The sequence below is a fragment of the Eucyclogobius newberryi genome, unplaced genomic scaffold, assembly GCF_026437365.1.
Source record: "Eucyclogobius newberryi isolate DKJ021-1_F unplaced genomic scaffold, fEucNew1.0.hap1 SCAF_19, whole genome shotgun sequence".
Classification (NCBI taxonomy): Eukaryota; Metazoa; Chordata; class Actinopteri; order Gobiiformes; family Gobiidae; genus Eucyclogobius; species Eucyclogobius newberryi.
This window is the reverse complement of record NW_027315823.1, coordinates 25898899-25919582: the sequence shown is the minus strand read 5'-3', so window position 1 is coordinate 25919582 and position 20684 is coordinate 25898899. Positions and strand designations below refer to the sequence as shown.

The following is a 20684-nucleotide window of genomic DNA, read 5'->3' as shown; positions in this document are numbered from 1 at the left end:
TATCTCTAAGGGAGCGCCCAGCCATACGGCGGAGGAAACTCATTTCGACCGCTTGTATCCGCGATCTTGTTCTTTCGGTCACTACCCAAAGCTCATGACCATAGGTGAGGGTAGGAACGTAGACCGACCCGTAAATAGAGAGCTTTGCCTTTCGGCTCAGCTCCCTCTTTACCACAACGGTCCGATGCAGCGACCGCATCACTGCAGCCGCTGCACCGATCCTCCTGTCGATCTCACGCTCCATCCTTCCCTCACTCGTGAACAAGACCCCGAGATACTTGAACTCCTCCACTTTGGGCAAGGACACCCCACCCACCTGAAGAAGGCAAGCCACCCTTTTCCGGTCGAGAACCATGGCCTCGGATTTGGAGGTGCTGATTCTCATCCCAGCCGCTTCACACACGGCTGCAAACCGTCCCAGTGCATGTTGCAGGTCCGGCTTTGATGGAGCCATCAGGACAACATCGTCTGCAAACAGCAGAGATGAGACACTGTGGTCGCCAAACCGGACACCCTCCGACCCCTGACTGCGCCTAGAAATTCTGTTCATAAAAATTATGAACAGAACCGGTGACAAAGGGCAGCCCTGGCGGAGTCCAACATGCACTGGGAACAGGTCTGACTTACTGCCGGCAATGCGAACACAGCTCCTGCTCCGGTCATACAGGGACCGGACAGCCCTGAGCAAAGGGCCCCGGACCCCGTACTCCCGGAGCACCCCCCAAAGGACACCCCGAGGGTCCACAAAGCACATGTGGACTGGTTGGGCAAACTCCCATGAACCCTCGAGCACCCGATGGAGAGTATAGAGCTGGTCCAGTGTTCCACGACCGGGACGAAAACCACTCTGCTCCTCCTGAATCCGAGGTTCGACTATCGGTCGGATTCTCCTCTCCAGTACCTTGGAATAGACCTTACCTGGGAGGCTGAGGAGTGTGATCCCTCTGTAGTTGGAACACATCCTAAGGTCCCCCTTCTTGAACAGAGGGACCACCACCCCTGTCTGCCAGTCCAGAGGCACGGTCCCCGAACGCCACGCGATGTTGCAGAGACGTGTCAACCAAGACAGTCCTACAACATCCAGATACTTTAGGTACTCAGGGCGGATCTCATCCACCCCCGGAGCCCTGCCACCGAGGAGTTTGCGAACAACCTCAGTGACTTGGGTGATGGATGAGCCAGCCTCCGAGTCCCCGGTCTCTACTTCCTCTTCGGAAGACGTGACTGAGGGATTAAGGAGATCCTCAAAGTATTCCTTCCACCGTCCGACGACATCCCCAGTCGAGGTCAGCAGGCCTCCACCCGCACCGTAAACGGCGTTGGTGAGACACTGCTTCCCCCTCCTGAGGCGCCGGACGGTTTGCCAGAATTTCTTTGGTGCCGACCGATAGTCCTCCTCCATGGCCTCCCCGAACTCCTCCCAGGCCCGGGTTTTTGCCTCTGCGACAGCACGAGCCGCGGCTCGCTTGGCCTGCCGATACCCGTCGATGACCTCCGGAGACCTACAAGCCAGAGTGGCCTGATAGGCCTCCTTCTTCAGTCTGACGGCATCCCTTACTTCCGGTGTCCACCACCGGGTTCAGGGGTTGCCGCCACGACAGGCACCGGAGACCTTGCAACCACAGCTCCGAGCAGCCGCATCAACAATGGAGGCGGAGAACATGGTCCACTCGGACTCAATGTCCCCAGCCTCCCCCGGGACATGGGAGAAGCTCTCCCGGAGGTGCGAGTTGAATACCCTACTGACAGAGGGCTCCACTAGACATTCCCAACAGACCCTCACAATGCGCTTGGGTCTGCCAAGTCTGTCCGGCTTCCTCCTCCGCCAGCGGATCCAACTCACCACCAGGTGGTGATCGGTTGACAACTCTGCCCCTCTCTTCACCCGAGTGTCCAAGACACGCGGCCGGAGGTCAGATGACACGACAACAAAGTCGATCATTGACCTCCGGCCTAGGGTGTCCTGGTGCCATGTGCACTGATGGACACCCTTGTGCTTGAACATGGTGTTCGTTATGGACAATCCGTGGCTAGCACAGAAGTCCAATAACTGAACACCGCTCGGGTTCAGATCGGGGAAGCCGTTCTTCCCGATCACCCCTCTCCAGGTGTCACTGTCATTGCCCACGTGGGCGTTGAAGTCCCCCAGTAGAACAACGGAGTCCCCGGTCGGTGCACTGTCCAGTACCCCTCCCAAGGACTCCAAGAAGGCCGGCTACTCTGCATTGCTGTTCGGCCCGTAGGCCGCCACAACAGTGAGAGACCTGTCCCCCACCCGAAGGCGGAGGGACGCGACCCTCTCGTTCACCGGGGTAAACTCCAACACGTGGCGGCTGAGCTGAGGGGCTATCAGCAAACCCACACCAGCCCGCCGCCTCTCCCCGCGGGCAACACCAGAGAAGTGGAGCGTCCAGCCCCTCTCGAGGAGATGGGTTCCAGAGCCCAAACTGTGCATGGAGGTGAGGCCGACTATATCTAGTCGGTATCGCTCAACCTCCCGCACAAGCTCAGGCTCTTTCCCCCCCAGCGAGGTGACATTCCATGTCCCCAGAGTTAGTCTCTGTGTCTGGAGATCTGGTCGCCGAGGCCCCTGCCGTCGACTGCCGCCCAGATCTCTCTGCACCGGCCCCTTATGGATCCTCCTGCGGGTGGTGGGCCCACGGGAGGGCGGCCCCACGTCGCTCTTTCGGGCTGTGCCCGGCCGGGCCCCGTGGGGTAAGACCCGGCCACCAGGCGCTCGCCATGGAGCACCCATCCCAGGCCTGGCTCCAGGATGGGGCCCCGGTGACGCCGATCCGGGCGACGTAAACTGCCTTGTTTGTGTTGTCATCATTGAGGGCTTCTGAACCGATCTTTGTCTGACCCGTCACCTAGGACCTGTTTGCCTTGGGAGACCCTACCAGGGGCATGAAGCCCCCGACAACATAGCTCCCGGGATCATTCGGGCACTCAAACCCCTCCACCACGTTAAGGTGTCGGTTCAAGGAGAGGGTCTTTTTCAGTGTTTTCATTTAAAAATAAAAAAAAAACCTGTACATTTCTGTCAAATGGAGAACCTCGGTATTATTGCATTACATTTAGTTTGAAATATTGAAACATTGATTCTTTGGAAGTATTTTTTGCAGCGCTTACTTGAACTGAAATAATCGTCTCTCATTCGTCATGATTCATGATTTATATTTTGAAAGCCACTACAGATTAGTCTTTGCTCCTGGTTTACGGTTCAGAACAAACACCCGCATGGTTTAAAATAAAATGTCATTGTTATTTATTACACTATTTTTGCATTTGATTAGAGAAAGTATTGTTTTTATGATTTGATTTATTGCACAGCTCTACAAGACTTGCCTCAGCTAAACTAAGCCATATTGACTGAGTTTTTATAAAGGATTGTTTTATTTATTTATTTATACATGCTTCATTCAAATATTTCAGGATACAACAATGAACGCATGTGTATTTGTTTTTCAGTGGGCCAGAGACCAGTTTGAGGGAATATTTAAGCACACTCCTGAAAATGTGATGATGTATCTGAGGTAAGAAAACACTCTTGTATAATTTTACAATGCAGTTTCACTCTAACATTCCTGACGCACTACGCACGCTCAATGAAGTGCGGGATCTTATAATTAAGTTTTATTAGCACACAGTCAAACACGTGTCACTCCAAACAGCAGAGAAAAACAAAGCACTTTCTCGCCTCACATATTCTCAAGGGCTGGGTGCAATTTTTAAACCATGAGAAGAGGAAATATGTATTTAACTCTGTGTAGCTCTCGTAAACCCTTTGGCACATTACAACAGCTTTTTTCAGACGGCGATGTGAAACTAGGGGAGGTTTTCCTGGTCACCTTTCCCTCTGTTGTGACACAAGAGAGGAGCTCATTGGTCCACTATCATTTAGCACAAAATTAAACAGTTAACAAAGAAGTTTTTCAGATCCCTTTGATATTTCCCCCCCTCTATTTATTCCCTTGTAAGCGACCATATTTGTTTTGATACAGATGGATTATGTACGTCCCTGATTGGCTAATCCACCTGTCAATCGCACCCATCCGAACAGACTCACATCTTTGTAAAGTATGTGAAAGGTCTTGATCCCAGACGATCTCAGTCAATCAGAGCGCTGCTCATGGCTTTTACAAATGGGTTTGTAACTGTAAAACTATAAAAGTCTTTTACACATAGTTGCTTTACTTCAAAGTCGTCATAAAAAGTGTCCAGACCAAACGGTGTCTATCCTCGCGCGTCGGAGCCCTGTTAATCCAGCTTCTGGTTTATAGCTTTGTTTATTTTGGTGAGATTTGAATGTTATCCCACCTATTGTAAAGTACTCAAACCCACAACAGACCAGGCTAGTGCGTTGGACTTCTCTACATTACATGCTACATTGGATAACACGTGTAGAATTTGTGGAAAGAACCAGGTTTTTGTTGACCCAGCCCAATGTTCCTGTTCAGACCTGCTGCTTGTTTTGTAGATAGATTTCCATGAAACAACAAGGGAAGTAATGATTCATATGATAATGACACAAATACACGTCTAATGTTCGGTTATGGCATTGCCTTGCACTGACCACAACGCTACATGATTACCAAACTAGACTGCTTTTCAATCATGACCAAGCTTTTCTACGTTATTGATATCCCCCTGACTATTTAATCTTTAGCCTCTTTGCTTTTGCTTTTGCTTTAGCCTCTTTGCTTTTGCTTTTGCTTTAGCCTCTTTGCTTTTGCTTTTGCTTTAGCCTCTTTGCTTTTGCTTTTGCTTTAGCCTCTTTGCTTTTACTTTTTTTCTTCTTCTTTTAAATAATGAAGAAAGCATCTGTTCGTGTGCTGACGAGCAATGCTTTGTATGTCTTATAAATAATTAGTGCTAAACAAATGCCACAAAAATGTTCAGTTATTTTAGTGTTTTAGTGTATTTTCCATTTGCTACCATCTTTTTAATTTTGACAGATGACATCAAAATAACTGGAGATTTTGTTGAACTGTTTTATTTAGTCAGCAATAGCATTCAACATTACTACAAAAGGTTTTAGCGTTGCAAAACAGTGTCTTTGTATTACGTGTCTTCTGCGTCCAGACACTGCGTCATCAAAATCCCCCATTGAGATATCAGAACTACTTTACACATATTTAAATCATTGGTCAGCCGTTTTTAAAGTTGGTATTTATGTTTATTAACTCGGTTGGGAATAAAGATGGGTTGTATGTTTGTTTACTTGTAGCACTTGCATTAGTGTGTAAGTGTACGTGTAATTCTGCAAGCTTTACTTTATCTAACTTTAATAGTGCTGCTGGCCTCCTGTTTATCTTCACAGAGATGTTATTGCTTTGTCTGGAATGTTCTGCCGTTTGACTCTAAACTTATCCAGCTTGTATACGCAGTTATTTACAGGTGTTTCATTGCAAAAAATACATAGAAAATCATGTGTCATTCTTTCTGTTGCTGGGCTTTCCACTCCACAGATCTGACATGTAACTCGGCGTGATTGCGGCACCAGCTCGACTCCATGGAGATTCATACATTTCTATTCTAACATATTCCAGGCAAAGCAGAAACATCGCCATAGAAAGAACAAGCAGGCGGCGAACCCTCCATAGTGCAACCTTAACATATGTATCATCTTTAATACATAATTTTCTTTCAGAGATGAGGACTTTGTTAATGGCACTCTCGGTCGTGGGGAAGTGGAGGCGCTGCAGATTTTCGAAGAGGTGTGGAGCGGCCTGTTGGAGCTGTCCTCCGGAGGGAAGCGTCCTCAAGCCTGGGAGGACTGTGTGAAGTGGGCTCGACTCCAGTGGGAGACTCTGTTCCACAACGACATTCAGCAGCTCCTGCACTGTTTCCCCCATGACGAGGTATGACATAAAACAGCACACAATTCATGTCTTTTTTATTTACCACTAAAGGCTTTAGATCAGGGGAAGGGGTGCTGAGATTTGTAATAAGTATACAGTATACTTTGATTAAATAGATACTGTCAGTAGTTGCAAAGGGAACTATATCAGTGTAACCCCTAAAAAGCACAATAATGAATAATTCAGTAAGAAAATGTAATCATAAATCTCTTTGCAGATTAACTTTGTGATGCGATACATAATTAGGTTTGGCTCTTGGCGTGCTAACACATTTGCGCCGCATTGCTGCTTGATATAGACCTTACACTGGCCTTAAAACCTGGACTTGAATGAATGGTTTACTGAGTAGAGGTGGGAGATATTGCAATTGTTGTTTTTGTTTTTAAAGTATAGAATATTGACTATATTGTAGTCTAACCCTAACCCTATTGTATAGACAGAAACGTCTAGTATAATCTTCTAAACAAGGGCGTAAATTGATATTTGGTGGTTTATTATTCACGTTTTGTGCCATTTCAACCAAGGCATTTATAGGCACAGTTTAGCACATTCCTGATGCCTTGGTAAATAATAATTTGATATTGTTACAGAGCAAAATTTGACCAAAAGAAATAAATATATAATTTTTTTTCAATATCACCCACGCCTATTATTGAGGCATAATAGTTAAGAATAGCCTATTGTGAGTGATACAAATGTAAACTTTTTTGGTCATTTGTTAGTCATTATCGGTTTCACCATCACAATTTCATTATTCCAATTTCCTTCTTGAAGCTTTATTAGCCTATTGAATTTATTAATAATGAATTCCTATTTATTAATAACAATTTAAATGCACACATTTTCCTTTCCTTTAACAGTATCCACAATATTATTATAGAACATGCTACAACAGAAAATGACATCTAGCAATTGCTCAGATACTACAGATGTTTTGTCAACCTAACTCTTTAAGTAAGCAATTTAGTCAATACATTTTTGGTCCAGGAAAGACATGTTCGCTGTTGTTGAGTGCGACTGACACCAGGATGGACAGAGGTGCTTTAGATTGTGTCTCGCCGCGTGGCAGTAACTCGAACCTTTGAAAGCGGCGCTCAGATACAAATCTCTGCGGCTTTGTAATCGTCCCGGGTATGCAGACAGAGTGATGTCACATGTTCATGTCACACCTGGGGATAGATGGGATTGTGGGGGGTAGAGGGGGTGGCCGAGGGGGACGCAGATCGATGTCAGTGCAAACAGACCTCTGTGACCCCAGTCCCACTTTCAAATTCCTCGATTCCTCAGTCTCTACATGCTAATTAATTTTGATGTCTCTAGATATTGAATTGAATATAATCCACTCAAATAAGCACAATTAAACCTGATTTGAAATAATTACTGACACCAATTTATTTTACTGTGGGGCTCCTGGATCAGTTGTACAGTTATTTTTGGGGGTACTGGCCTGAAAAGTTTGGGAAACCCTGGTTTAGTGACTTGAATTTAACATAACAGACAATTTATACCTTGAAAATTGGCTGATTAAAACCCTGAAGTTGACTATTGATAATTTGAAGCTTTTGAGCCTTGATTTGATTTATTGCACAAGTAAAACCACACAAATACAGCAATAGTTTGAGGAAACAAAACTGTAGGGATTGCCATTGCCATGTCTTGTAGTTTCACCCTAAAATGTCAAAACCCTCACTGGCAGTTAGTTGCAGTTTAGTTCTCTTTTTGCTGCCGTTTTCTCTTTCCTCTCCGTCGTAGTTTAGCAGCGGTTTAGTTTCAAAACAATAAAACGATAAATAATAATGTCACTTGCGGCCACAGGCTATAGAGGAACTATCATCGCTGAGGTCAGTAACAGCCTCAACTGAACCAGACCAGTGCCGTTACGTGAAAAGCCAACTTCTGGGTGGAAGTAAAGCACTGATAAGGCTCAGAACAGCACGTCAATGCAGTAGTGACATTTGCAACAGAGTCGTGGAGGAGGGAACATGGCATTTGGTTGTAAATGGAAACTTGCTATTGTAAAAAATACCACTTTATTTGTTTTGGAAATCATAGGTCAGAGCAAATGTGAAGTGGACTGTGTTTTCAAGGAAGAAATTGAGATTAACCACAAAATAATTCAAAATATGATAAATCAACGAGTGTTCAACAAATGATTCCCCTCAGATACATGGGAGTGATATCAGATGCCAATTTGAAACATTTACAATTGTAAAAATCCTAAAATGTTGTCTTCTTTAACTCTAGATACTGTCATGTCCTCTGTCAGACCAGTGTTTGTTTGGCATTACAACAATTTAATAGAGGAAATAAAAGTATCAATTACATTTTATTGTATTTGATTATTTATCATCAAATATGATCAGCAGCATATTGATTAATGCAAACACCTGATTTCGAGGTTCTACTGGACAAATACTTACAGAACAGTTTTTTTCTCTTCTCTTCTCTTCTGATAACAATCTTTACCACAAATTACACTTTTTCGTGAAGCTCATGCACATCTTTTACACTTTGTCACAAAATTCATGGATTATTTTTTAGACAATCAGGAATAACGCTGTACTTTAACAGCAGACAGTTTTCCTCTGAGTCGGCTGATCTGGCCTTTTGGCCGTTGCCAGAGCTCCTGCAGTGAAAAGAGCCACACCACTGCAGACTTTCTCCTCTACAGCATATGCTCCATTTGGGCTCTTCAAAGCCCCGGGGCCCTTTGTTCCTCATTTCAGACCCTCACATTATTGAGACTCAACAAAGCTGATAACAGTCTGTACCTCCTGTAGTCACCAATCTGATTATATCCTTTTAACACAATTAGACACGATTAAGATCAATAAAGATTAGCTTTGTCTTGGTGCTATTGTGTTTGCTGGGCCTAAGGAATAATTAGGAGCTAAATCAATAATTAGATCAATGTTAAAATGCTATTTAGGCATCTGGTTTAAGATTAAACCAACAAAAATAAGAAGGGAAAGCAAGCAAGTACACACATTATACAATTATCATAACCAATAAGAACTTTTTGATTATTCTAATCAGTAGATTGAGTTTTTCTTAAAACAGTGTCCAGGTGACTTCAACTGAATATGTTTGTACAATGGAGCACTCCTGGACGAATGAGGGATTACACTGACTATTTTTCTAACATAACAACAAATATCAACTTAAAGCTACATTAGCCAAATATTAAAAAGCAAATTACAATAATTGTGTTGGGTATCCCACCTTTAAACTGGTAACTATTATACTACCACTTCTAATAACCACCTTTATATATTTGTTGTGTCTTTGCTTAGCTGACCAGTCATGGCCTTCCCTTCTGGTCTGGAACCAAGAGATGCCCTCATCCCCTCACCTTTGACCCCAACAATGTGAGTATGGGCCAAAGTTGTTTTATCTTCAGAAACTCTTAAATCGTGTGAATGATCTTATGAAAACAGCGATGTAGAATGTTATCATTCCTGGGTTATCTTGTGTGACAGAGAACCATGTACAAGATCTTTATCAAAGGTATTTACACTGTAGGAATGGAAAACGCCTGATAACTAGATGCAGACAGCAAACAGTGGTCTCGTTTTGACCTCCTGTTATATTATCTGTACCGGGGCAAAACAAACTTTACTTGAAAGAAATCTGATATAGTCTCTTTAATCAAATTGATGTAAAAGGGCAAGTTATTGTTTATTCATGCCTATTGATTTGAATGTGATGTGTCTCTTCAGATCCGTTTGATGAATTCATTTGTGTATTTATTTCTTGATGTTTTACTTAGATGACATGACAACTCCTCTGATTCCACTGATCTTGTTCTAGGTGACACATATGGATTATATCGTGACTGCTGCTAACCTTTATGGACAGACCTACGGCATCAGTGGCTCCACAGATCGAGCTTTGACTAGAGAAATCCTGGAGAAAGTGACTGTTCCCGAGTTCACCCCTCAAAGTCTGAAGATCCCCGTCACTGATGAAGAGATGGAGAACGAGAAAGAGAATGAAGAGGCCGGTGGGTTGTAGTTCACAGCAATGGTCCTCAGGCTTTTTTCCTCATAACGCTCAGCACTAAACATTTGATTTCTTTGGGGGAAGGGGGCCAGTAACAACAGTACAAATGAATAATGAATGAAACAGTAGTTTAAAAAAAATCTTAATGCTAATATTGTAGTTTGCCAGGTGAATTTACACTATATACAAGAAAATAGTAGTGGACAAACAGCATTTCTCAGGATAGTTTGGCCCATGGTCCAATTTTCGATCCCACACCGATGGTTTGAGACCCCTGGTTTACTGGATAGATTGATTTTGAAAATTTGGAAATAAAATAAAAGTTGAAATGAAAGAACAGCGTCTCAAATGAATATTGGTTTGAAGGCTTGAATTACTTGAATTGCTCTATGTTTCTTTTCTGGTGGCTGACTTTTAGATCCTACAGATCCTAAATAATGCTAACTGTGTTTTTTCCCTTTTTATGCTTCTTAACTCATCTCAGTAAGTCTGATTTTGGATGTAATTCTTAATGTTTTGTTTTTTCACTTTTTTCTGTTTGTAAGTCATATTTCCCTTAATGTGTGTGTTGTTGCAGATGAAGAGAAACTGAAGGAGCTGAAGCAGAAGCTGTCCTCTCTGTCCCTGAAAACCTTGATGATAGAGATGTTTCCTGTGGACTTTGAGAAGGTCAGTGTGGTCTCTGGCTCTCTTCTGTGTTTCCGCTGTATTTCCTCTGTGCTTCCTCAGACAGAGCGGCGGCCTGGCCTTAGCAGGGGTCCAGTGATCTTATGTTGGGACGTCCTGTGTGGGGATTCCTCTTCTCTGTATGTTCTGGTCGTCGCTGACCCAAAGCTGTGACTTTTACAAGACAAGGGATAAAGGCGGCCTTGTGCTCCAGAGGGTTTGGTGAAAATGTGGCCAGAGGTTTTTTGCATGTACAGGGGATTCCAGACGCAGTGGCGTTGAAGGATGGCTCAAATGCAGAAACACTTTATGTCAACTTCTGAGATCTTTACTATACGTTCAGTAAACTCGAGTGAGAAACAAAATAACAAGATTTCTGCCAATTTTCAGTTGTTCAAATAATTTTAAGTACTTTTAGAAGTAATTTCAAGTCTACCCATAACAAACAAGTGAACATAGCTGTAATATATCCTTCAGAAATGATTTAAAAGTGAAATGGCAATCTAAACCAATGTGAATAAACAATCAAGGTTTTCAGTTTGTTTTTTTGTAGTTATGGTATCAATAATGAATCATTAAATCATGATACTTTATCTCATAATAATCCTGACTTCCATATCTAGTACTTTAGTCCATAATGAATTAAAATGCATGAGATTAAACAAACACTAAAACTAACTGGCATTTGGACAAGTTCATGGCATCACCCTGATGGTAAATCACTTTGATCCAGTTCTGGTTAAAACATTTGTGTGAGGTAACCCAGCTCTGGATCAGGTGACATCTTGAGGCTACTCCAGTCCATTATTTATCCCAAACTCGGTGTCCGTGCGGTGGGCAGAGGAATGTGTGTAGGTGGGTTTTAGGTGGATCAAGTTTAGGCTTAGAGCGTCTTCATCGCCCTCCGGCCTCCTCATCTCTCCCCTCAGCGACTGTCACCTACACAGCCTTTGTGCAGCAGTGACAGTCATGAGATCACTGCAGACAAATCCATCACGAACCCTCTGATGTGCCCAAAACTGCATGATGTCAGATATTTGTCAGGCTGTTAGTCAGTAATCATCAACATTTATGGGAAATTTATATAGTTTAGTGTGTATGTTATTTTACAAAAACAAACATACACAATTGTTCACAAGTACGTTTCTACTAGGGCTTATTTGTAATTGTTATTTTATTTTATTTTTTAACGTTTATTTAACCAGAAGAGTCCCATTGAGATTAAAACCTCTTTTCCATGGGAGTCCTTCTCTTTATAGAAGCCTTCAGTTACCACATTTCAACCTTTATTTGGTTGAGAATGATTTGAAAAGTCTCACTGTACAATATAAATAATAGTTTGACTTGACAACTAGTTAAAAATAATTACTGAAAGTCGACTTCTAAAATAATTGTTACTAACAGCCCCAGTGCAGTTTGTTTACATCCTGTTGTACTGTTCTAATCTTCTCATTTTAATCATTGAATTGTTGTTTGGTCTTACTGTTTGTTGTGTTGGATCAGGTAACATATTGGTAGATTGTGAACCTATCCATATCTCCAGAAGGATTATTTTTGTAATTATCTGGATTTGGATATTTGTGTTAATTTACTTCTTCTTTTCCCTCCAGGACGACGACACCAACTTCCACATGGACTACATCACGGCAGCCTCCAATCTGCGAGCCGAAAACTACGACATCCCCGCAGTGGACCGACACGAGGTCAGTCATTCTGCTCTGCTTGTTTTTTATTTCAGCTGCAGGTTTCAGATGATGAAAGGGCCGATTCTTAGTGCTGTAGATGTTAAAACTTGCCCGCAGTGCTCCTCCTCCTCCTTCACCTGCCCCACTCACCTGCCTTAGAGCCATAATAACAGACGCTCGCCTATTGTTACTGGAGCTGCACTAATCACGGCACTTTACCTGTCGCCTGGGAGCTGACACCTGAGCCCACGGCCTCTGAGCCGCTGCGGCCACAGACGCACCACGCAGGACTGAAGAGGGCGGAGGACAGGGATGAGGGAGGGCTCAAAAGAGGGTTTGCACTAGGACAATGAGACAAGTGCGCCTAATGCACCCTGATGACTAATCTGTGTTTAGGATGAAGCGTAAATGCTCAAGAGCTTTTCCTAAATCTTTCAAATGATGCTTATTCACTTTTCTGCTCAAATTAACCAAATTTATTTCTTGCGTGTGCCTGATTTCTTTCACAAACAATTTAATTATGTGGATATTTGCATTTTAAGTGCTCTGTATTTGATTGCCTTATAACTTTTTGTGTAATTGTTATCTCTCTCTGAAGTGTGAGGGAAGAAATTGTGTGAGCTGGATAATCACAGAAAAAAAATATGTAATGCCAGTATATAGTAAAACCGAAATGTTCAGCTGTTCAATCATTTTTATTCTTATAACAATTAACTATCACTGTTAAAGGTATGTTATGTAACTGCTTGCCTCCATGGATATGTTATTGCTTTGCCTGGAATGTTTCATTGTATCTCTCTCTGTTGCATTTATTCAATTACAGTGTTGAAGAACAAGAATGGATTTATACTGTGATTTATGCACCTCTCCACAGATCTGACCAGTAACTTGGCATGATGGCTATATAGATGGATACGTTTAATGTCAAATTGTGGAACATTCCAGGCAAATCAATAAATTCTCCATGGAGACAAGCAGAGATATAGAAGAAAGTGAAGAAACGCATAACATAAATAATAGCTCAATTTTCCTTTTCTAAAATACATCTCTGCTCAACCTCGTTTCTCGTCTTTTCTCCTTCTTCAGAGTAAGCGCATCGCCGGCAGGATCATCCCGGCCATCGCCACCACCACGGCCGCGGTGTCGGGCCTCATGTGCCTGGAGCTGTACAAACTGGTGCAGGGACACAAGAATATCAAGTCCTACAGAACCGCCTTCGTCAACCTGGCTGTCATGTACTTTGTCCTGTCCCTGCCGAGCCGAGCGAAGCCATTCACAGTGAGTAAAGACGCCATGTGCGCACACCAGCCGTCCAGTGGGGGCGCTAGAGAGCACACGAGTCAATAGTTTTGTATTGCAAGAAAAGATGCGCCGGGCAGTATTGAAGCATTAGCACCTTTTATGGGATTACTTATATTCATAGTAGCAATATTGGCCACTATCTACATTTTTGAGGATTATTGATAACTATAATCAGAAGATATTTTGGTAAATAGAAATGTGCTAAAACATGTCTTGAAATGTATCAGTTGAGATTTACAGTAAAAATATCACCCACAAACATGCAGAAATGTCACTTGAAACCATTTCTGAAAGATTATAACATTAACGAGAATTGTTCTTTTGAAAAAAATCATATTTTGCATAAAACAACAGTCACTTCATTGTATGTCAGCGTGTAATACCGCTAGATTCAAAGTTCTGGAGGCAGAAGCAAGTTGTGAGATTGTATTTATCTATTTTATTTATTTCAGCCTTTGCCATTTGCTAATTGCAAATTTTAGTTTGTTTTCAACTGATGTTCACTAAATTACAAAAATCCTCCCTTTTAATTAACTACTATGAATATCCCAATACCAATATTTTCAATTCCAAGTGTAGTTGTAGGTGTCTGTCTAAGGCTCTTATAGGAAACTTGAAAATGTGATAACTTGAAGCAGGCTCAAGATACTTATTTAGAGTGAACTTTATTACCACAGTTGTAATTTATGTGATTTGCGTGATGATAAGTCATATTTGTGCAATGAACAGTGACAGACTCTTACTGTATTCACGTATGCACTTTAGATATATATCTGTGGAGTCCTCTGTGGCCGTATATATCCTTCCTGAGGTGCTGGAGAGCATTAGTGCATGAATGAGGGCAGTGAGCGCGAGAGGCCACTGTTCACTGTCACGTAAGACCTGCTTCTCCCACAAATCCACAGGGTTTTGAGGCACAGGTAAAACGAAGTGTGAAATGCAAATAGACCCACTGCTTCTGTGTTTGGTCTAGTTCATGTGAGTTTTGGGTTTAAATATACTTTTTGCTCTGCTATATATGGTTGTTATTCAGTGAGTGGAAAAGCAAAGGTATAAAGCAGGTTTTGAATAGAAATGCACGGTCCTGGTGCTGGATATCAACACCAATCAGGGGAAAATTGCTGGATCGAGTATCGGTTCCAAGATATCAATTGAGCCAATACTGTTTTGGCCTGTCCAGAACGTCCAATACAGTTTGAAATTTCAAGAATAAATAATAGTTACATAACATAATATGATACATTTTGTCAAGTCAAATATGTTTTAAGGAAATCATATTTATGTTGATTGTGGATATTGGCAGATACTTAAAGACAAAGTATCAATATCTGTGCTGTAACTGAAAACTCTATATTGATGCATCCCTAGTTTTTAAAATGTCCAAACTGATGCTCTAGTTGTTTTGTGCATGAATCCAACTGGGCTTTTACCAGTACTTTCCTAACCCACTAATGACAAGTTTATAACGTGTCAGTCAATGCATTAGTAACAATATGGATTGATAAAATGGTAAAACGTGTACAAATAACTGTTACGATATCCAATTCTCACAGTATGATATTATCACAATATTAATTTCACTGTACGATGTTTATTGCAATATTATGGAAAGAATTGTAGAAATTATACATAGGATAAAAGGGCTTAATAACAATTATTTCGTCATGTTGTCTGCACTGAAATCATGCAAAGGATCATGGTCTATATAGTCCCCTCTCTTTTTAGTAGCTTAGAATGTGATATATTTGACAGCTTACGATATTATTGTGAGTCTTTTGACAATGTGATAATACAATATTTCTGTTATTATTACGTAATTTTGTGTAAAAATAACCCATTTATTTTTAGATAGCCCTTAATTAAAATAATAATAATAATGGCAGTAAGGTTTTTATGAAGAATGGTATAGCTTGATAATATATATATTAACATACATAACAATAAATAGAATAAGAATAAAGCATATTTAAATGGTGCAGGAGCTCAAAGTGACCCTGCTGACGCTCGTCTCTCTGAATGTTGAAGCTCTGACAGACAGGGGTCAGGGGGGTCACTGTTTGGGGGTAACTGTGTCCTGTGGGACGTGAGGGCACATGGACAGAGGCTATGAGACACGAGAGCTCTGGTTTCAACTTAAGTTACAGGCAAGAATCCTCCAGCTGCGTTCAAGAGTGCAGCGATGATGGGCCGGCTGGGAATAACTACCGAGTGGGTAATAGTTCTAGAGATGTGCTGGTTTAGTCCAGTCCAGAGTTCCAGTTTGATCCTGGTTTACTGCCGGTTTGGTTGAAGCAAAGCCCTAGTTTAATCCTGTTCTGTCTTTTGATTAAATCCTCATCTAATCTAGATTTAATCCTTTTTTTGTTGTGGTTTAGATTTTACTACCACTTTTACAAATTTTTTAACCCTGGAATATCATCTGTGTTATGTTTAACCAAGATAATCGAACACTAAGACTAACTAGCCAACCAAGAATTAAACCATGACTATGACATAAACGTCCAATTTTATTCCCTGAGCCAACCAGAGTAATGTCACTAATAATTATTTTAGTAGTTGATGAGTCATTTATTTCTATTGTACATTTTAAATACATTATCAATCAAATAAATGTTGAACTGTGATGACGAAGATAGAGAAAATTAACTAAATGAAATGTATTAAATCAGAAATTACATATTATTTTTGGACATTTTGATTGAATGAAGCAGCTGTTTTTGTTTTAAAAAAGCTCTTTACGTAAGTGTTTTAAAGTCTGAATAGTCCAGATGACAATTACGGTTATCAAAAAACAACTACAATAATTGTTTTATAGTCGACTAGTGAGAATAAACTGATTAATAGTTGCAGCCCTAGCTTTGTCCTCACTCAAACACTAATTTAACTTGCAAACCAGGATTTAAATGAGATTAACTTCTCATTTGAATCCCTAATTACTCAAATAAATAACTTTAAAGTCCCCGCACCACACAATATGCATTATATTATTCATTTCCTGCTGATACAGCTCACATAAGTTTACATGTATGGTCATTTCAGAGTCGTTACATAAAGGAAAGTGACAGATTGTCTTGCCTCTCAGACTGCAGCGTTGCTAGGGGCAGCTGGTAGCACTTTCTGCATAACTGTGGCTTGTAAAGTTCGCTGGCCTCAACACGGCATTGCCCAAACCCAATGGAATGAATCCCTCAGTCATTAAGTCGAGCCATAATATCTTACATCACGGCAGCTGCAGAACTGATGCCTCTGCACGCGTTGAATCGTTTAGACACTTTTTTTTTTTTTCCCAGAGTCGAGTGAGCTGTGCCATGAGTGGTTTTGAGTTTTAATCCGTTCAGCAGAAGAGCCAGAGTGTAGAGGAGGAATGGGGGAAGAGGGAAAGAAAACACTGTCAGCATTTTTTGGACGAGGGGTACTATGGAAAGAGACGTTTTGACAAAATGTTCAGACCTTGATAGTGCACATTGCCTTGTAGAATTCACAAAATGTAACTGAGGGAAATATGTAGGTTTAGGCAGGTGAAGTCGGGCAATTTAAATGATTATTGTAAGCCAAAGACTAGCAATAAAAATGCCCTTTTACATGCAAAAACACATGACATTTTAGGGTTTTAAAAGTTGATATACATTATTACAGTCAAGTTTTAGTTTCACAATTATATAGTTATTAACGATTATTAACATGATGACCAAATTAATACATAACAATTACTCAAGTGTGTAACTTTCTGAAAAAGCAAATAGCTTAGACGCATATTTAGGATTACTTTTTTGATTATAACTTACTTAAATTACTTATTTTTGCGTCACCAATTGAAACAAATCAGTGTACACAATAGAAATCGGCTATGATTTATTTTGTTCTGTTATGCGTACATTTTTACTGGGCTGCAATTACATGATGAAAAAGACATGTAGCTACAGATCCTGAATATTTTTAGGAGTTCATGACAGGACTTTAGGGTATATAAGGAAAATATGTCTAAAATATCAGTCCGAACTTGTCAGCTCAAAGGCCAAATTCTATTTTATTGGTCTGAATACGTGACGCTCTTAAATCTCACTAATGTACTGTGCCACATCAAGGGATTTACTTACTTATACGTTTCTTATACCGGGGTCACTACTAGTTCATAAATATCACATAACAGTGATCAAATTCGCCTTGTTTTTGTAGGCCCACCCAAATGTTGAACACGGCCATAGAAATTGTGGCTTCAGTCAAACTATAAAACAAAAATAAATGACCGCCCTCCCACATCAAAAATCCAAATTGTTTGTTTTCAAGCCTTTTTTCCCCCAAATAGGAACTTCCCCTGGCGTTCCCCTCCTGCTATCCTCCGCATGCACACAGATCAATGTCAACAAATGCAGGGCTCTCCTCGTCTGCTTTCACCACCGCAGCGTTCGTGTAAATCCTCTTGTTTATGTTTATGGAGGCCAAGGACAGATCATTGTGGGTAGTGAGGATACGCAGAAATAGCAGGCTTGGATGCTAAAATATACACACTGAAATAGTTTGGGTTTTGATCTGCTGTAGCAAGTTTGTCGTGGGAATTGTGTTACTTCTGCAAAATCAGGTTTTGATCGTGTCAGAGTTGTTCAATTAGATGTCGATGGATTCTGTGATTCACTGTTTGACGATGTTCTATGTTTGCTGAAAGGTGAACTATGTCACTTTTCTTGCGGAATAGTGAGACAATATGACATCAAACACTATGGAGACAAGCAGGTGATGCTACTTAGTCACAGGTCAGATCTATGGAGAGTCAAAGTGCCATTTTCAGCAATAAAAACACCTGTCATTGAATAAATGAAGATAGACTAGTTCAATGCTTTAATCTAGCAAACGTAATATTGAACATTTGTCATTATGAATATGTTGTTGTGTGGTTGTGTGTTTTATTTTATTTATTATTCAGTTTGTAGGAACAGCACATATCAATGGACATCTGTAACAGTTACAGTGTAAATGAATGCAATTTTTCATCTTTCTTCATGTGCGTTGTCACAATACAAACATTTCAACATGTTACAAACATGTGAATAGACGCTAAATACTGGTGGTACAAATTATAGGGGGGCTATTTGACATAACCGTGTTTTTTTTTTTTTTAATGTCCAAAATTGAAATTTTTAACATTGACTGTATGGATACATATTTTAAATACACATTTACAACTGAATGAATTAAGTAAACACACTTTATTTCCACTCCAAAAGAGCAAATAAAAAATCTCAGTGATACTGTCTACTGTCTTACTACATTAAGCGGAAATAAAAACACAAACAAAAAACACAAAAAGTGGCATTAGTTACCCTGAACTACATGTGTAACATTTTACATTTTTATATTTAATTATAACATTATAACATTATTGCTTTATGGAAAGTTGTCATTTATGGCTTTCTTTCATGGATTTTCTAATAACAAAATAACAAAAGCATATTTTTATCAATAGAAGTTAAGCATACTTAATGCTTAGCGTTAGCCTTATGCAAGTAATTAACTAAAAAAAACTGCTTGTTTTTTGTCATGGTAACGTAGCACGGGGTTTGACAGATCACATGTGGCTCGGATTGATACGAAATCATCCGCTTTCAACACAAATAAAGCTAGCAAACAGTTGAGCAGCTCAGTTTGAGTCGTTTTGGACATTTGTCACAGACGTCTGTAGATGCAGTTTTAAGACGTAAACACGGAAAACACGGCGTGTGTGGCACTACCGCGTAGGCGCGCGCACATGTCTCTAGCATAAAAAGCGTAGCTCCGTGGCGTATCTACTACGTTCAAAAGGACGCTTTCTGGAGCGCCCATCAGTCGCTATTTTCCTATGGAGAAAACCATAGTGACGTAGTCACTTTTGATTGTGATTTGATTGGCTAAAAATCCCCATTGATTTTCTATGAAGCTCTGGGGCGCTATTCAAACCGCCCCGCGGCTACGTAGAAAAGTGACGCAGCCTGCGCCAGGCAGCAGACCACTCGGCGCACAAACAAAGTATACATCTATATCTATTTATAGATAGATATATATGGATATATATTATTATTTTACACATTTATACTAAGAATATATGATATTTCTGAATTAATTATATTGTTTTTAGACACAAAATTTACGTAGTTGGCAGATTGACAGGGGGGGCGGCGCCCCAGCGCCCATAATGGACCAGCCGCTGCTGGCTAAATACTTGATGTACTCTTTTTAGACAGTTAGTTGTACACACAAAATATTACCATGTCGTATCATAAAAATTCTGACAAAGCAAAAGGTCTTCTGTTTATGTGATTTTTTTTGGTATAGAAACTTGCTCTAATGTGTATCTAGTTTCTATTTCAGCATCAATTAGTATCTGACTTTCAATACTTTTGTCAACCCTAGTCCTCACAGGCAGGTAGCACAGAAAACCTTACCTGACTGAATAAGGTCATGTTTGCTTATCATTATCATTGACTTGTGAATCATTGAAACAGGGACTTTACTAAATAGATTACAAATTGTGTCTTGGGTCCTGTAGCATTTTAGGTACTGCACATACTTCGTACATTTTGTTATATCTCTGGATTTGTCCAAAGTTTCCCTTATACCCAATTGTATGTAGAAGACAAGCCAATGTCTGTCCTTTAGAATAGAAGAGCAATGGGTGGGCTCAGACTATAGGGGACTTTTTAGTTTAGTAATTTAGTTGACTAAGGACCGACCCATCCATGAGGAGTGATGTGGTCTTGTCCTGGTCACAGCAGACTGGAGCAGCTCTGTACCTCGGGGTGCGGCTTTGGGCGGGTGCTGGGGGGGATTTGGACGTTTGCCCACAGCCTCCATGTGCTGCCTGTGACCTCGAGACTGCAGTTCAACACAACGTTCAAGGATTTTAGAGGAACTGCTTCAGAGATTAATGAGTGTTGCTGCAGCTGTAACTGAGCTCTGGCCTCCCAAAGACAAAGTAACACCAGGATAGAACTTCAACAGTATCTTTAAACCCTCTTACTCAAGGGCTGGACAATCTGACCAAAAAGAAAAAAAGAAAAAAGTTGATTAATTATGTTAACCTAACCTAACTTTGTAGAATTTACTAAGCCTGAATCATGCTTTATAAACTATATGCGTTCATTCATATATGTTCATTATGAAGTCTTTGTTCATTCTTTGTTAAGGCAAATTA

At 40.9% G+C, this 20684-nt stretch overlaps 1 protein-coding gene across 2 annotated transcripts in view; it reads left to right on the top strand.

Moving 5' to 3' along the window:
* uba7 (ubiquitin-like modifier activating enzyme 7) overlaps positions 1 to 20684 on the top strand; it is a 55697-nt gene that overhangs the window by 12067 nt on the left and 22946 nt on the right. The window contains exons 15-21 of one of the 2 annotated variants that reach the window (XM_072452462.1): positions 3472 to 3536; positions 5654 to 5864; positions 9158 to 9232; positions 9675 to 9867; positions 10450 to 10535; positions 12143 to 12235; positions 13304 to 13495. In XM_072452462.1, coding sequence (XP_072308563.1) covers positions 3472 to 3536; positions 5654 to 5864; positions 9158 to 9232; positions 9675 to 9867; positions 10450 to 10535; positions 12143 to 12235; positions 13304 to 13495 — 915 coding nt within the window. Of the gene's footprint in view, positions 1 to 3471; positions 3537 to 5653; positions 5865 to 9157; positions 9233 to 9674; positions 9868 to 10443; positions 10536 to 12142; positions 12236 to 13303; positions 13496 to 20684 lie in introns of both variants that reach the window. The other variant, XM_072452461.1, reaches the window with a different exon arrangement.